Source organism: Medicago sativa, chromosome 3, assembly GCF_051527215.1.
Source record: "Medicago sativa cultivar Bolivia chromosome 3, Bolivia_mono, whole genome shotgun sequence".
Lineage (NCBI taxonomy): Eukaryota > Viridiplantae > Streptophyta > Magnoliopsida > Fabales > Fabaceae > Medicago > Medicago sativa.
The window spans coordinates 69,718,431-69,735,484 of NC_140751.1; the positions used below are offsets into that span (position 1 = coordinate 69,718,431).

The 17,054-nt window shown below is 33.8% G+C and overlaps 1 protein-coding gene and 2 pseudogenes across 1 annotated transcript; all 3 read right to left on the reverse strand.

Moving 5' to 3' along the window:
* Positions 1-739: 739 nt before the first annotated feature.
* On the reverse strand, positions 740-1,096 carry LOC146939655 (albumin-1 pseudogene; annotated as a pseudogene).
* A 2,948-nt stretch (positions 1,097-4,044) lies between these two features.
* The window catches only part of LOC146939656 (albumin-1 pseudogene), an 89,205-nt pseudogene continuing 76,195 nt past the window's right edge, over positions 4,045-17,054 (reverse strand).
* Positions 4,174-4,738, reverse strand: LOC146939657 (albumin-1 E-like). The gene is made up of 2 exons (XM_085749801.1): positions 4,687-4,738; positions 4,174-4,553 (listed from the first exon to the last, which is right to left on the reverse strand). The coding sequence occupies exons 1-2, from the start codon at positions 4,736-4,738 to the stop codon at positions 4,174-4,176; spliced, it is 432 nt and encodes a 143-aa protein (XP_085605927.1).

Below are 17,054 nucleotides of genomic sequence, written 5' to 3' on the forward strand. Positions count from 1 at the left end.
TTTGCGATAATTTTTTGCGGAGGAACTTTTAGTAATGTTCTAAACATGTCTGCAAAAAATTGTTCAAAAATTTAAGAGTTTAAGCATAAATTAAACAAATTTGAATTGAGTAGGGACTAATACTCAGGGCAAAAAAACAAAATTAGGGACTAAAAATGCTATTAAAATTAAGTAAGGAATAAACTTACAAGGTCGCTATTTTATAGGGACTAGAAACATAATTAACCCATTTGTTAATAAAAACATAATTGATCAATTTTTTTAATGACAAATGTTGGTATGTTAAATGACTAACTTATTAGTACAAATTAATAAAAAACTTAAATGAGCTCATTGATGTATTTCAGCTAGTTCTTATCACTAATATTTGTGTTTTCTCCCTTCCAATATATACATCAATATATTAATGATAATTAGGGTAAAAAACTTTTGTTTGTTTGTGTATTAAATTTGACTTTTCATATTTTAAGACAAGTTAGTAGTAATAATTAGGGTATGTTTAAGAAAATAATAATAAATTTACCAAGTAATTTGAATAGGGGTTTATATTTAGAGACAAATTTTTTAGTCAAAAGAGTGTTTAGATATAGGGACGGATGAATATATTGAATACACAATTTTCGAATAAATAGTTTTTTCTTTAGACTTCTAAACAAGTGCCCTAAGAACACATGCATGTTAGCATTTCTCTATTTTATAACGATGTGGACTGCCATTGCATTACAATATTGTTTCTATATTAAGCGATGACATGCATCATCGAGAAGCCTTTTGTGAATTCAGAGTTAGAGGTAGTCTTAAAGAACATGTCTGCTGCTTCAGATATAGAGGCAAAACACCAGCCATATTTTTGACCAGAATAAGGTTTACGAGCACAAAAATTGCCACTACCCTTCTTTATGCAATCAGCATGAGATTCACATATCTTAGAATCTTGATCCTCAACCAATTTCTTAAGATCCACAGAATTCTTAGGAACGCATACATAAATAAAAGCAGTACTAGTAAGGGGTACGCATCTACATTTCGAATAGTCACAACTTTCACCGCAACTACCACCCGTACATTGTGCTTCTACTTTCTTCATCAGGAACATTACTGACAAATTAAAGTTTAAACAATTGCTATATTTCTAGAAAAATAACATCAAGAATTCTTCAAGAATAAAGAGCAGTCAATCACAATGCACTATTTGCCACAATTTAAGGAGGTGTGGCTGAAAATAGGAAGTGAACAAATAAATCATGCATGTTGAGATGGATATATACATTTCGACTAACGTTATAAATCCACATCATATATTAAGTATAAATATATATTATTTTTTTCTAAATTTTTTCTTTACGATTTGGCTTAAATTTTTTCTTGCTCCCATTCCCTCTAACAATTGGACTATCATGTATCCTCCAATTTTTCAACCCTGTTTACCAGTACCAACATGAATCTTCTCCACAAATGAACAAACCACCAAAGACATGATCCAACCATCTTATCTAGGATATGAATTATCCCAATTCTTCCCAAACAAGCATGTTTTGTAGGGCTAAATTAGGCTCATCCCAAAACCTAAGAAAGTTTACTTTCTTGTTGGCTCTTTTACACCCAACATTCAATCCCCCACATCAATGTAGGTAGGTCTCATGGTTGTGTGATAAAAATTTCCACTAAGCTTTAGAAGTGCTAATTTATATCACAAAAACAATAGCAATTAAGTTTTATTCAACTAAATGAGGTCGGCTACATGAATTAAATTATGCCATATTGTTCTATCACAAACCATATTTTAGTCCAACTCATTAATCTCCAAGTCGATCCTAATAGTTTCTCTTATAGTTTTTCTAGGTTTTCCTCTGTCTCTAGGGATCTGACTATCCTCCATCTGATCTATTCTCCTTACAACAAAATCTACAGGTCTTCTCTCAACATGCCCAAACCACCTAAGCCTATTTTCCATCATCTTTTCTAGTATAAGTGCTACCCAACTCTCTCTAATATTTTCTTTTTTAATCATATCTCGTCTAGTCTTACCACACATCCATCGCAACATTATCATCTCCACTACGCTGATTTTATTCTTGTGTTGGTTCTTCACCGTCCAACACCAAACACATTTATATCGCAACCAAAAGTATTCATCCATGTCATCTAAACTACTTACTAAGATATCATGATTAACATTTCCCTATATCTCCTTACCACCAATTGCTACCCTTTTTTTCACAATCAGCAACTAAATCTCCATTTCATTAAAATCATTCAGCATAACAATATTCTGACCGAAAATGACACAAAGTTGACCCATATAGCAACCAAAAATTGCATACACTTCAAGCCTCCAAAGTCCAACCCAATGTCATACATATCTCAAACTGCAGGGGTTGGGGGTTGTTCACATGGTGGTGTAGGTTAAGAACAATGAGAATTATAATATTAATAATGTTTCCCTTATTAAATTCAGAAACAATTAACACGAGGTTAATTTAATAATCGGTTTATTATTAAATTCAGAAAATTGTACAATACATGAGCTGGGGTAATTGTTTACAACTTTTATATGTTGGGAAAGGAGACATAAAAGATGCTTATACATGTCTCAACTTCCATCTATCCAAACTTTTGTAAAAAAAAAAAAAAAAAAACCGAGATGTGCCTTTTGATGATTCTGAACGGTATTCTCCTTTAGTGCAAGAATAGTTATATTCCATCTATATAAAGTGCAAGAATCATAAGAAGTAAATTTGGTTTGAACATGTTATGAGATTGTATAGTCAGGGGCGGATCTTCCTACGAACCCATTGGAGCCATGATATCCCATGTTATATATATATAGAGAGAGAGTGAGAGAGATATGATGTATCTAGTGAGATGAGTAGTTATTATGAGAGATGAGAGGAATAAATTCTGACGATTAGATGAAAGTGTAAGGTGGAGATGATGCTAATCGCCCCTAAAACGTCTAAATCAACAAATCTATTTATTTTTCATTACTAATAAACAAATCTTGCAAACTTCCCCCAATTAACTCTTTTGAATATAAGTTTAGTAGATTTTAAGTCAAAAACAACAATCTCTGTGGAGGCAATACACTTACTACTATATTACTTCAATGATTTGGTGCACCAGCCAAATTTGTAATCAAGTTTTTGGCGCCATTCTCGATGATTGATGATATATTTAACAAAGCAACGACAACTTTGATTAGAGTTTTTTTAGTTTATAAATATATATATTTTTTTGTAAATATCAATTTCAGTTTTGATTTGATTTTATTGTATTTTGTTTACATTTATTTTATTTTATTTTTATAAACGCTTGTTAGTAGGGATGAGAATAGGCCAGACCGGCATACAAGGCCTACAACCTAGCCTACGACAGACCAGGCCAGACTTTTTTCTTAAATAGAGAAGACCTAGGTTTTTTTTAAGCCTATTAAGCTTAAAAGGCCAGACCACATGCCTTTCAAAAAGCCTCTTAAGATTAGGCCGGCCTATTTAAGTAATATGAATAATATTATTTATTATTATTTTATATTTTGTACTTTAAATCAAAATATAAATTTGTAATCTTTTCCAATAATTTAAGTTTTATTAGTATACATTAATTTTTTGCATATATAAATGTATTATTATAAACTAGAATTGAAATATATGATACAATATATAGTCGAATTCCATAAAACCTCATGTTGATTATCAAAAGAGAGTTTAATTTAATTGAACTATTAGTTCGCTAGTCTATTTAAACTTAGATCACATTGCTTATTTAAAGATGTTTATAAGATATAGACTTTTAAACAGGCTAGAAGACCGTATCAGGCTTTCAGAAGGCCAGACTTAGGCTTTAAAAAAATATGACAGGCCAGACTTAGGTTTTGCAATGGCTAGCTCGGCCTAACCTATTCCCATCCCTGCTTGTTAGTACTTTCGCTTATGTCCACCTGATTGTCTATAGTGCTATATAAGATATATATTTTTTGTTTATGCGGAGCAAAGGGGATTCGAAGAATGCTATTTAAAATGAATTAGTTGGAAACAAATACATCATTAATTGAAATTAGGATGGATATCTAAGAAATCCAATTGATTAGTTGGAAACAAAGCCTATTTATTTAAAGTAGTAGATGCTTAATATCTTAGCATGCATCATAGGCTTTTTTTGACATATCAATATTAATTATGCGGTGGTGCCAGGCATCTTCAAGAAGTCTTTCTTAGGTGCCATCTTGAATGCGTCTTCTGCTTCAGAGATAGAGGCAAAACAGAAGCCATATTTGATATCTGAATTAATATGACGAGCACAAAAATTTCCACTACCCTTCTTTTTGCATTCGCTATGAGTTTGACATAACTTAGGATTTTCTTCAACCTTCTTTTTAATATACATATCTGGGACACAAACGCCTTGATAAAAAGGAACGGAATATACGACATCGCAACCACAACCATAACCACAATCTGTAATGGGGTCGCAATATTGTCCTGCATTCAAACAGTTTCCACAAATTGTAATGTCGGTGCAATTCTGTCCTTCTACTTTCTTCATTGGGATCATTACTGTAAATGGCAAAGCAAATTAAAGTTTGAACAACATACGCATACTATTGTTAAATGAAATGAGCTCGAAAATATTTATAAACAGAAATGCATCATATGACAAAGATGGCTAAAATACAAAAAAAATACATACAGAATGCAGCAAGCAAGAAGACAACGAAAGGAGCAAGCTTAACAGAATCCATTGTTTGATCAAAAGAAAGAATCAATAACAACTCTTTATTTCTTACTTATGAGCTTAGTTAGCTTTGTAGTATTGCATTAGTTCTTTCTTGCATGCAGCAATTTATAGACAAAATAAATGGTTTTGCATGATCCATCGATCCGAAAATTGCGTGGTTGAGGACAATGAGAATTATTATATTAATAATGTTTCCCTTATTAAATTCAAAAGCAATGAACACGAGGTTGATTTCATAATCTCTATATTATTATTTATTAAATTCTGAAAATTGTACAATACATGAGCTGGGATATAATTGTTTAAAACTTTTATATGTTGGGAAACGAGACATAAAAGATGCGTATACATGTTGCAAGAATATACAGTGCAAGAATAGTTATATTGCATAGTTATATGAAGTGCAGGAATCATATGAAGTAAATTAGGTTTGAACATTTGCTTTTAAGAAGAGATTTTATAGTTATAACTTAATATTGCATACCGGGTGTTTCTTGAGAAATACTTTGCTTAGACACAACCGTAAATCCCCAAAGTGGTTTTTTCTAGATTACACTCTCTTGTTTAGGGGGTATTTATCCCCTCATGATATCAACCAATCAAAATGTAATATACATTGGCAACATTAAATGTCAAATAAATGAGTCAAATTTTTCTAAAAAAAATCAATTTTAATCATAAGGTAACTTTTAATACTTTTAATTTTTAGGCTTAATTAATGATTTGGTCCCTTAAGTTATTTGTTGGTTACATTTTGGTCCCATAAGTTATTAACGTTACAATTTGGTCCCTTAAGTTATTTGTTGGTTACATTTTGGTCCATAAGTTATTAATGTTACAATTTGGTCCCTTAACTTACTTTTTGGTTTCGTTTTGGTCCCTTAACTTATTTTTTGGTTTCGTTTTGATCCCTTAACTCTAATAACATAAAGGACTAGAGTGGTTGACGAAGGAAGAGTTAAGGTACCAAAACGAAACCAAAAAATAAGTTAAGGGACCAAATTGTAACGTTAATAACTTATGGGACCAAAATGTAACCAACAAATAACTTAAAGGACCAAATTGTAACGTTAATAACTTATGGGACCAAAATGTAACCAACAAATAACTTAAGGGACCAAATCATTAATTAAGCCTAATTTTATTTAATTATAGACAAGATTACATTATAAGTCCTTTATCTTTATTTTTTTTTTCCGTTTAGGTCTTTTATCTCTCTCTAAAAGCACATTTACATCCTTTTTCTCATTTTTTTATTAAAAAATACATAATTTTATTTTTTAAAATATATTTTTATTAAAAATGAAAAAAATCCAGAAATATGATGAAGATGTTCATCATCTTCATCTTCTTGCTTTGAATCTTTATCATCTTCATTGAATCAAAAAAATTTCTACACAAATATATCTCCAAATATCATGAATTAATGTTATGTTCACATCAAATCTTCTTTTAAACACAAAAATCAAAACCCTATAGAGAAAGAGATTTAGTTTCATCACAAAAAAAAAAAAAAATTAGTTATATAAATTTGTATATTATTACTATTATTATTATTATTATTATTATTATTATTATTATTATTATTATTATTATTATTATTATTATTATTATTATTATTATTATTATTATTATTATTATTATTATAAACGTCAAATGCTCGACGAGGGGAGAATATCGTTCACTTGGGTGGAATTAAAGAACGATGAAAACATGACGAGCATGTTTTGGGAGCACAGCATGTTCCAGTGGATCGATATGCGGGTAACGTTGCTGAGATCAACTGAAGATATCATCAAGAGTCTGATTCCGCCAGAAGACCGTGATTAGGTAGGGAATGCACCTTCCAACTACAACAATTGTCTTCCTTTAAATGGGGTAATTCGAACTTGCCAAACGGCGGGACTCCAACATTCGATCGACATTCCCATTGTTCCTTTCAAAAGATTAAATTCTTGTTAGGCTGGTTTAAATGAAGGTATTGAAGTGTCAAGGAATGGACCTCATTCTTTTGACACTTCAATACCATCATTTAAACCAAGCCTAACAATAATTTAATCTTTTGAATGGAACAATGGGTATGTCGGACGAACATTGGAGTCCTGCTGTTTGGCAAGTTTGAATTTTGCCCCATTTAAAGGTAAGACAATTGTTGTAGTTGGAATGCACAACCCGAATGTAATGTAATGTACCTTTTTATTCGAATTTATTCAATGCGCAATTTGAATTCGAATTCACGCTGTCACAATTTTTATTCGAATTCATGCTGTCGCAATTTTAATCATTCGAATTCACGCTGTCACAATTTTTATTCGAAAACACAATTATTCAAAATTCAAAACGGGACTTTATTCAGAACGTGATTTTTATTCAAAAGAACCATAATGTCAACGAAAATGTAGCAAAATGTGCGCGACATATTAAAAAAAAAACATAAAAAAGATCCAAAACAATTAGGCATTACAAGACATTACATTCATTCATCTTCATCATCACACAACTCAATCGGGTTGCCCGCTACAGTCCCTGCGGCACCTGCTTTTGGTTGAGGACCAAAGTAGCATGTCCTCTGTAACGCCCGTCTTAATTATTTGATTATTTAGAAATATATTTATATATATGATTTAAGTGATTTTCATGATTGATATGTGTGAATTTTATGATTCATGAAGTTGAGTGGTTTATATGATTTATAAATAAATTATGTGGGGTATATGATGTTGTGAAGTTGTTATGTTGTTATGACTTATTTTATTATTAAATAAAATAAGATATGAAAATAAAATAAAAATATTAGAATTTGGGCTGTGATGTGAAAAGAGCATTTTTAGAGGTGTAAAGAGGAATTAGAGTGAGGTTATAAATAGAAGGAGTTAGGTTGAGAAAAGTTTTTAGGCAGAACGTACGTTTTTGGAGAAAAGGGAGAAAAAGTCAGAAAGAGAGAAGAACAAGAGGAGGCTGTCGATTTTCTTCAATTACCAGGTAAGGGTGAGACTAACTTTCAAATTTATTAAGGGTGTAATTCTTTAGAATGAATTTAGCATGATTAGGTTGAGTTTTGGTGAGAATTGGGAATTAGGTTTAAAGACCGATTTGATGATTAAACCATGAAAAGATGTTAGATTGATGCAAAATTAGTGTACAGACCTTAGATATACATTAAGGTGTTAATTAGATGCTGTTTTGGTGTTAGAATCATGAAGAGAGATGAAAAGTTGAAGTTTTTAGGTTTCTGCCCGAGCCTGAACTGTCATCGATCGCAGCTGCAAGCTAGAGCACTCGCAACTGCGAGCTAACCCAGTGAACTCGCCATTGCGAGTAAATCAACTCGCCACTGCGAGCTACCCCTTAACTCGCCATTGCGAGCAGGACCCTTCACCACTGCGAGCAAGTCAGCTGCTCGCCATTGCGAGCTATGTACTCGCCGTTGCGAGTAACCCTGTTAGTTGCCCAAAATTGTTGTTCCATGCGATTCTTTCGCACGTGTAGTTATGAGTTGACTTAGAAGTAAGAATGAGAGTTGTTAGGACACTTCCAGAATGTACAGAAGCCTGTTTAGATGACTGGGATTATTAGTAGGGTTGCATGAGTGATATTATGATGTTTTATGATAATTATGTTGATGTAATCCATTCATTAAATGATGTTGATGCATTCAAGCGTTATTATATGCGGTATCTTGCTACTGTTTTCTGTTGTTGACTGTTAATGTCTTGAAGTTGCATGAGTCGGTCTAAGTTGTCGTGATTTAAGAAGTCGTCCATGATTATGGAGTTGTATAAGATGTTTACGTTGTTGTCTAAGTTGTAGGAGAGATTGAGTCCATTGCATACTCATTAAAGTTGGGGGCTTTAGGCCCGGTGTTTTATCTTGGTTTTCGGGTGTCAAACATTGATTACGTTTGAACCTTTTAACCAGTGATATCTTATTTTTTCTTGGGAAGAGAAAAAGTAAGCAAAACCCTTGAGAATCGAGGTCCGGGAGTTGTTTTCGCTACGGGAAGGTGTTAGGCACCCATAACGACTATAGTAACCTATAGGAACCGTCTTTACTTTCTACGCGCGCGCTTTATTTTTAAATGCTATTTGAAAGTGTTTATTTAAACCTAAGAGTTTCTAAGTGAAGAATTGGAGGGAGAAGAATGTGTTTGAATTTTATTTTATTTGAATTGAAGGAATTTTGTTCCTTGCCTACGTACCCGTTTAAGGGATCAAATCCACCGTAGTTCTCTTCCAAAAATGTTTTTGTTTTTGTTGGTTGATTTTAAGTTTGAAAATTGGAGTTTGAAGAATGAGATTGAGAGGCCTTAAAGGCATGAGATTGTGAAATTGTGAGGTTGAATTAGTTATTTTGCAAAAAGGTCTAAGTATGATTAAAATTCATTAAGGTTTTTATTTAAGAAAATAAAGGGAAAATTCAATGGGATTTTGATCCCAAGGTTTCTTTGGAAAATTATTTGAGTGATGTTATTCAAGTTTTTTGGAAAGTTGATTTTTCTAAGTGTAAAGCCTAAGCATTCATCTAAACATACAATCCTAGACATTCATCTAAACATGCATATCCTAGCCATACATCTAAAGTGAGGTGTGTGCATGTGTCGGTGCTTGTGTCGGTGTACATCATTAGAGTCCATAGTCCTTATTACATCATTGGCCTAGATACATTCTATGGTCTTGCAAGAATTTAAAATTGCATAAGAAAGATACTTCAAAGCTTCTAAGTCTTTACATTCTAAGCCTTGGTAAAAATTAAATTGCAAGAAAAATAGTGATGAATATGAGATGAGAGGAGCTTATGGTATGCATGAAATATGAAAGGGAATGGTTAGTAGCATAGAGTAGTATCAAAGAAAACAAAGCAAGTAAAATATCAAGACAAAAGCATAGAGAACTTCACAAAATAAAGCCAAAAAGGTGCAAAAATATAACTAAAATTTACTCACAAAATGCAAGAATCCTATTGCCCAAAATTCTCACACTCTAATACATCTTCCAAAGGCTTAGAATCAGGTCTTAAAATGAGAATTAAGGCAACATGAGGAACTTGACATTTTTAAAGTGAATTTAGACATATTTGCATTATTTATTCACAAATGTAACTTGTAAACCAAGCAACTAACCAAGATTCCCACACATGCATCAAAGTTATATACAAACAGTAGCAATAAACTCACAAAATTCAAGCAACATGTATCACAAACAATTATCAAGAACTTGAGATAGAATTAAACAAATTTCATGAATTTTCACATAAAAAAAAACAAGTAATGAAGCAAGAACATACACTAGTATTTTTCATCAGGATTTTCAGTAAACAAATGCATAGAAACATCACAAAAATAACAAGAAATATACATCAAAAAATTTAGAATTTTTAGGGGCTTTTAAATGCACAACTTCACAAATTTTAATAAAAAATAGTAGACAACTAGCAAGAAATTCCACATATATTTTTCTCAGGTTTTAACACACAAAAATATCACAAAAATGTCAAAAAAAATATCAAGAACATATGGAAAATTTTATGGAATTTTTTCAAGGCTTTTTGAACATATAGGGGTGCAAACAACAGGAACCAGTGTCAAAATAGCAAGAAAATAAAGAAAAACGAAGTCCAGTACAACAAAAGGCCCAAACCTACACAAACATGGATCTTGGGTCCCCAGGAAGTTCAGGGGCCGTTGGATTGATCCAAACGGTGTAACCCTAGATCGAACGGCCAGCTACATGGTTCAAGGGCGAACCAGACTGGTTCAGGTGAACCGGTCTGGTTCACTCCCTCTATAAAACCTAAGAGGCCGGTCTAAGCCTCATTTGTTCCATTCACTTCTCTCTCTAACTCTCAGATTCTCTCGTCTTCTCTCATCTCTCACTTGATGATCTTCATCTTCTTCCTTTCTCCGACGTGGTGGCCAGTGGTGGCGCCGCCGCGTCGGAGTTTCAATCTGCTCCGATCTAAAAGCCATATACATATTCTTAAAGCTTTTTTTCTTCTCTTTATGATTTCGAAACTCTTTTCTTGAAAAGAGGCTTAGATCAGAGCAGATCTACACTTGAAACATTCGGTTCTAGGGTTTCAAAATTTTCCTAATCTTCTTGAAACTAAACCCTAATCTACTCGATCTTCTTCACTGATGACGAATTTAAGCTTTGATTCAAAAAAATAAACGGTGAATCTTCATGATTTTGTGTTTTAGGGTTTCGGTTTTCAACTTGTTCGAATCTTTTCAAGCTTTTCATTTGGATTCACCGTTCATTTTTCAACACGAGCCTTCGATGATGAATATAACCAAAAACGAGAAGGTCTTACGTGTTTACCTGACTTTGCTTGGAGGTTCGAACAAATAGATCCTTGCGAGCTTTTGATTCTTCTGGTAAGCTTCGAAACCGAAAATAAATCGGTGCTTGATCTTCTTCTTCTTCTTCGAACTGGTTTGATTTTGCTTCGATTTCTCTTCTTCTCACCTCTTCGAACTGTGATCGCACAATTTCCTCGATTTGTGCTTGAATTGCAGTTCTATCAATTCGATGATGAAGATTCGAACACGAATCTCTGAGAATTGTAGCGAATTAGTCTCAATTTGATTCAATTCTTTGTTCTGGAAACTTAGGGTTTTTCATTGTGTTCTTCGTGTTCTTGGAGAATTTGGGAAAACGGTTACGATTTTGATCTGTTTTTGAGAAGAGAGAGAAATGGAAAATTGTTTGTGGTGATTTGGCACGTTGTGATTGATTTTTTTACTGTGATGGATGATGTGGCCTATTTATAGGCTGACATGTGGACTCTGAGCCAATAGTTTGTTGACACCTGTTCTGCAATGTAACTAACTCGTCCTTGGCTGAAAATTGGCTTGAGGGCCTTTCTGCAAAAATTGAAAATTACAAGGACCTATCTGCAAAAATGATAAAAAGGACTGAAAAATAAACTTGGACAAAAAAGGACTACTTTGCAATTTGTAAAAAAAACAAGGACTAAAATGCAATTGACCAAAAAGAACTAGAAAGTAAAAGTTTGACTTGAAGGACCAAAATGCAAAATAAAAAGAAAAAGGACCAAAGTGCAATTTTAGGAATTTTAGGACAAAAAAAGAAAATTAAAAATACAATTGAACTAAAATTGGTAAATGGAAAATAACGTAAAGTGAAACGATTAAAAAATGACAAAACGGACTAAAACGAACCAATTACCTAAATGAGGTACTTTAAAGTAACCTCTCTCTGTCGAAATTTTGTGTGAAATGACCAAAATGCCCCTGGGGCTAAAACGACTAAAAATGACTCAGATGCAAATTTTAAAATGGATTTTTAACAGGAAATTAAAGCAAGAACCTATACATGCAAAATTAAAAGACTCAGAGACAATTTTAAGAGATTGGACAGGGTTTTAACACATGAAAAGACTAAAATGCCCCCTAGGGGCTGAACTGACTCAGAATGACTTCAAATACAATCTTTGAAATGGATTTTGACATAGAATTGAAATGAAGACTTATTCAAACTATTTGAAAGGACTCAAACAATTTTTAAAAGACTGAAAGAAATTTTAACATAGGAAATGACTAAAATACACTTTCATGTGAATTTTGCAAGTAATATTGAAATAAAATGCAAAGAAAGATGTAATTGGCCAGAGACATATCAAATGACTTGAAATGCAAGAAAAGAAGAATGGAGCTAGTATTTTTAGGTCCAAAATTAGGGTATAACACCCGGAAACCTTTGTGCTCATTAAAGTTGGGGGCTTTAGGCCCGACAGCCTTTGTGCTCAAACTACGTTGGGGGCTTTAAGCCCGGCAGCTTTTTGCTCACACGTTGAAGAGCCTAATTACGCTCATTTATGTTGTTGATTGGTACCACATGCATTTGCATATCAAGAAGTTTCATGATGGTTTAAGTTGTTAAGTTGTTAAGTTGATCAGAGTTGCATTGTCAAGTTGAGTCGTGTTGTCGAGTCAAGTGTTAAGTTGAACATGATATTTAATGATGATGATATATGATGATGGTATTTGGTTATGAAGTGATAATATGCTAAGTGATAAATGTTTGATATGTTAATAACGTTTTATGTTGCTAAATGCATTTTAATGAATTATATGCTTAATTTATTGACTGTGAAATCTCACCCCTTCTCCTTGAAAATGTTGCCCTTCGTATAGGTAACTTGCAGGTAATAAAGACTAGAAGTGTTCGTGAGTGGACTCCTCACTTGTGTCTAGGTGCTCTGATACGTAACAGGATGGGACTTGCTTTCATATCTATTCCTTACGTGTCTTTTATGATTAAGTATTGAACTATTTTATGAGTTTTTTTGATAAGGCATGCGTGCCAAGACTTTAGTATGCTGAACTATTTTCCGCTGCATGATTTTAGATTTTGAAGTTGAATTTGAAAGATAATTATTATTATCCATTTTATGATTTAGAAGAAGCATGTGACATTCCGTTTGTGATTAAAATACTCTAATTTATGATGAAATTTTTAAGTTGGGAAAAACGGGGTGTTACAATTGGTATCAGAGCAGGTTGGTCCGTCCGGCCAAGTAGTGAGTCAAGTTGTGTCATTTAGCAGTTGGAATACCATTATTATGTTATTCTAAATGTTGTATGTTGTGCAGTGAAGAAGAGTAGACCTGGAGGCTGCAAACCTTATCTGTTATAAGAGGACTAGAATGGCTGGAAAAAATGATGCTGCGATTGCTGCTGCGTTGGAAGCTGTGGCCCAAGCTGTGGGACAACATCCGAATGCTGGTGCTGGTGTTAATGCTAAAGTGAGAATGTTGGAGACCTTTCTGAGAAATCATCCTCCCACTTTCAAAGGAAGGTACGACCCTGATGGAGCACAGACATGGCTCAAGGAGATTGAAAGAGTTTTTAGAGTTATGCAATGTACTGATGATCAGAAGGTGCGTTTTGGTATGCACATGCTGGCTGAGGAAGCTGATGACTGGTGGGTGAGCCTCCAACCTACCCTAGAGCAGGATGATGCAGTTATTACTTGGGCAGTGTTTAAGAGAGAGTTCCTAAACAGATATTTTCCTGAAGATGTTTGCGGAAGAAAAGAGATCGAGTTCCTTGAGCTGAAGCAAGGAAACATGTCGGTGACAGAGTATGCAGCAATGTTTGTGGAGCTGGCTTAGTTCTATCCACACTATACTGGGGACAATGCTGAGTTCTCTAAGTGTATCAAGTTTGAGAATGGTTTGCGTGCTGATATTAAGCGAGCCATTGGTTACCTAAGTGTATCAAGTTTGAGAAGGTCAAATAAGAAAGATGCTGGTGCTGAGATTGTTTGTTTTACTTGTGGCGAGAAAGGCCATAAGAGTAATGCTTGCACTAAGAATATTAAACGGTGCTTTCGTTGTGGCAGTAAGGGACATACACTTGTAGAGTGTAAGCATGGAGACGTTGTGTGTTTTAACTACAATGAAGAGGGTGTTAGCCAATATATTTTACTAGCTGTAATAAATGTGGTCAAAGTATAGTTGACCTAGATTTAAAGAAGATTCGAACAGAGTGTTGTGTTGAAAGCAAATATGGGTTCGAAGATGCTAGAAGACTTCGATAAAGCAGTTTTCGAAGGTGGTTATCAACAGTTATTCTTTAAGTCAGTTTTTATTTTAAGTTTGTTTTCAAATAAGTAAAACTGTCGACTTGTGGCAGTTGTAGTTTGAATTTCAAAGAAGTGTAGTTATTTCTAGACTTAGTATAAATAGTAGTTTTTCATAGGAAAAACAGGTCACAATTCCGTCATACAAACTTATACTCAAAGTATCCGTATGGAAGCGAGAAACGAGTCACAAGTTGCAATGTATGAATCTGTGTACCAACCTTTGTTTAATCAATGCAATTTACCCTTTGTTCTTTAAGTGTTCTTGCACTTTACTTTATTAAGTTCGATTGAGTTCAAGTGGATTGAATTTGATTGTTTTTATCATATTTCTTATATTTTTTGACATCAAAAACGCAGAATTTCTAACAACAAGAACAAACACAATATGTCCTAAGATTTACTGGTTGATCTTGCAAGTTACCATTTGTAAACCAGCGGTTGTTTACGAAAATCCAACGTAAACAAATTGGCACGCCCAGTGGGACGGTTTGTGTTTTTGTTTATAGTTTTTGTTAGAGTTTCTTTTAATTCTGGTTTGTTTTGTTGTGTATGCAATTAAGAAACAAGAAATTGCTTCTTAATATGACACGCGCTAACAACCAAAAGAAAACAAATCCAACATCTTCAAATGAAGATGTGGATCAAGTGACGGTTGAAGATGATGTTTCATCCCCAGGGAATGTTAGAACATCCCAGGCTATTCCAACTAGTAATACAGTCATTCAAACATCGTCTCAGGCCATGCCTTCGATGGCCACAGTAATTTCTCAAGCCATGCCTTCGATGGTTACCCAAACTTCACATGATTATCCAAATAATACTTCTATTCAAGGAGTTTGGGATCATAGATCAATGCCATATGGTATGCCATCATCATTAATGCAAGGCTTACAAACTAGTGGTAATATGTTTTCAGAGAATTTAAATGTTTCATTACCACAACTTTTTGGTCCTGGGGTATCTACAACATATAGAAGTCCCCAACAAAATTTAACCAACGCTTCTATGGCTGCTATTAGGCAAACTATGGAAGAAACTAATCATGATATGATTAATATGATGACCCAACAAATTGGTACTGTCATAAATCCTTTAATTCGAGACACCAACACTAGTTATCAACGGTTGTCTGATCAAATGGAAAGAATTGCCAATTTCTTTGGCGCTCCACCAATCCAAAATACCCAATTGCCTCAAAATCGAAATGTGAGGGCAATTGAAATAATTGCTGATGAACCAATGGTTCGAAATCATGAAAATATTGTCCAACCACAAGTAGTACGACCACAAGTTCAGGCAGAACCTGAAAGGCAACCCATTTTGGTTAATAGAAACCAGGATGCCGATCAAGTGGTTTTACAAGCCCGTCAGAACAATTTCGATGGTCAGAATAATATAGCGGGTATTGTCGAGGCCTTGTTAGCCCAAAGTGGTTTTAATATGGGTTTACGTCGACCAAATTTTGTGTCTCCTTTGTCTGAGTATGTTTTAGATGCTGAATTGCCTAGAAATTGGAAAATTCCAAAGTTTACCAAATTTGCTGGAGAAACTGATGAATCTACTGTCGAACACATTGCTAGGTTTCTCATGGAAGCAGGAAATATTGCAGAAAATGAAAATTTGAGAATGAAATATTTCCCAAGTTCTTTGACAAAAAATGCTTTTACTTGGTTTACAACTTTACCTCCTCATTCAATTTATAGTTGGAACCAATTAGAAAAAGCTTTTCATGAACAATTTTACATGGGTCAATCTAAGATTAGTTTGAAAGAATTGGCCAGTGTTCGACGTAAAAGTCATGAGTCAATAGATGATTATCTCAATAGGTTTCGTCTCCTTAAGGCTAGATGTTTTACTTCTGTTCCAGAATATGAATTAGTCGAAATGGCTGCTGGTGGCCTCGATTATTCTGTTCGAAAGAAATTAGATACCCAGTACTTAAGAGACATGGCCCAATTGGCAGACAGAGTTCGACAAGTTGAAAGACTTAAAGCTGAAAAAACTAGAACTCATAACAAATTTTCTAAAAAAGAAAAAATTGCCTATATAGAAACAGGAGATAGTGAAACCGAATTCGATTGGGGTTTAGATATCGTTGAAGACAATGATATAAACCTGGCAGAATTAAAAGACGGACCTCCATATGCTTGTAAAATGTTGAGGCCATCCAATGGAAAAAATCCTGAAGATCCCAAGAGTGACAAATATCCTTCTAAAACTTATACTTTTGATATTACTAAAAGTGAAGAAATTTTTGATCTATTAGTTAATGATGGCATAATATTGGTGCCACCTAATATGAAGTTACCTCCTTTGGAACAAAGGAAGAAAAGAGGATTTTGTAAATTCCATGGTTTTTTAGGTCATAACCTATCTCGATGTACTCGTTTCAGGGATTCTGTACAAAAAGCTCTTGATGAAGGGAGGCTAAAATTCGGAGAAAAACCAAAACAACAAGTGGATGGAGATCCTATGAAAAAGGCAGAGTCCATGTTTGCTGATATTTCTATCAATATGGTGGAAATTTCAGATAATATTGATGTAGAAATGGTTACTGAGGACCATCGAATTGAAGAGCCAGTGGTTACTGATGATCAATTGGCCAAGGAAATGGAGAAAGCATATCCAAAGGCTGAAGAAGATTTGGTTGATTTTTTAAACCGATGTAAAATATCTAACACCCATGCTATGCTTTGTCCTCGATGTAGTGCA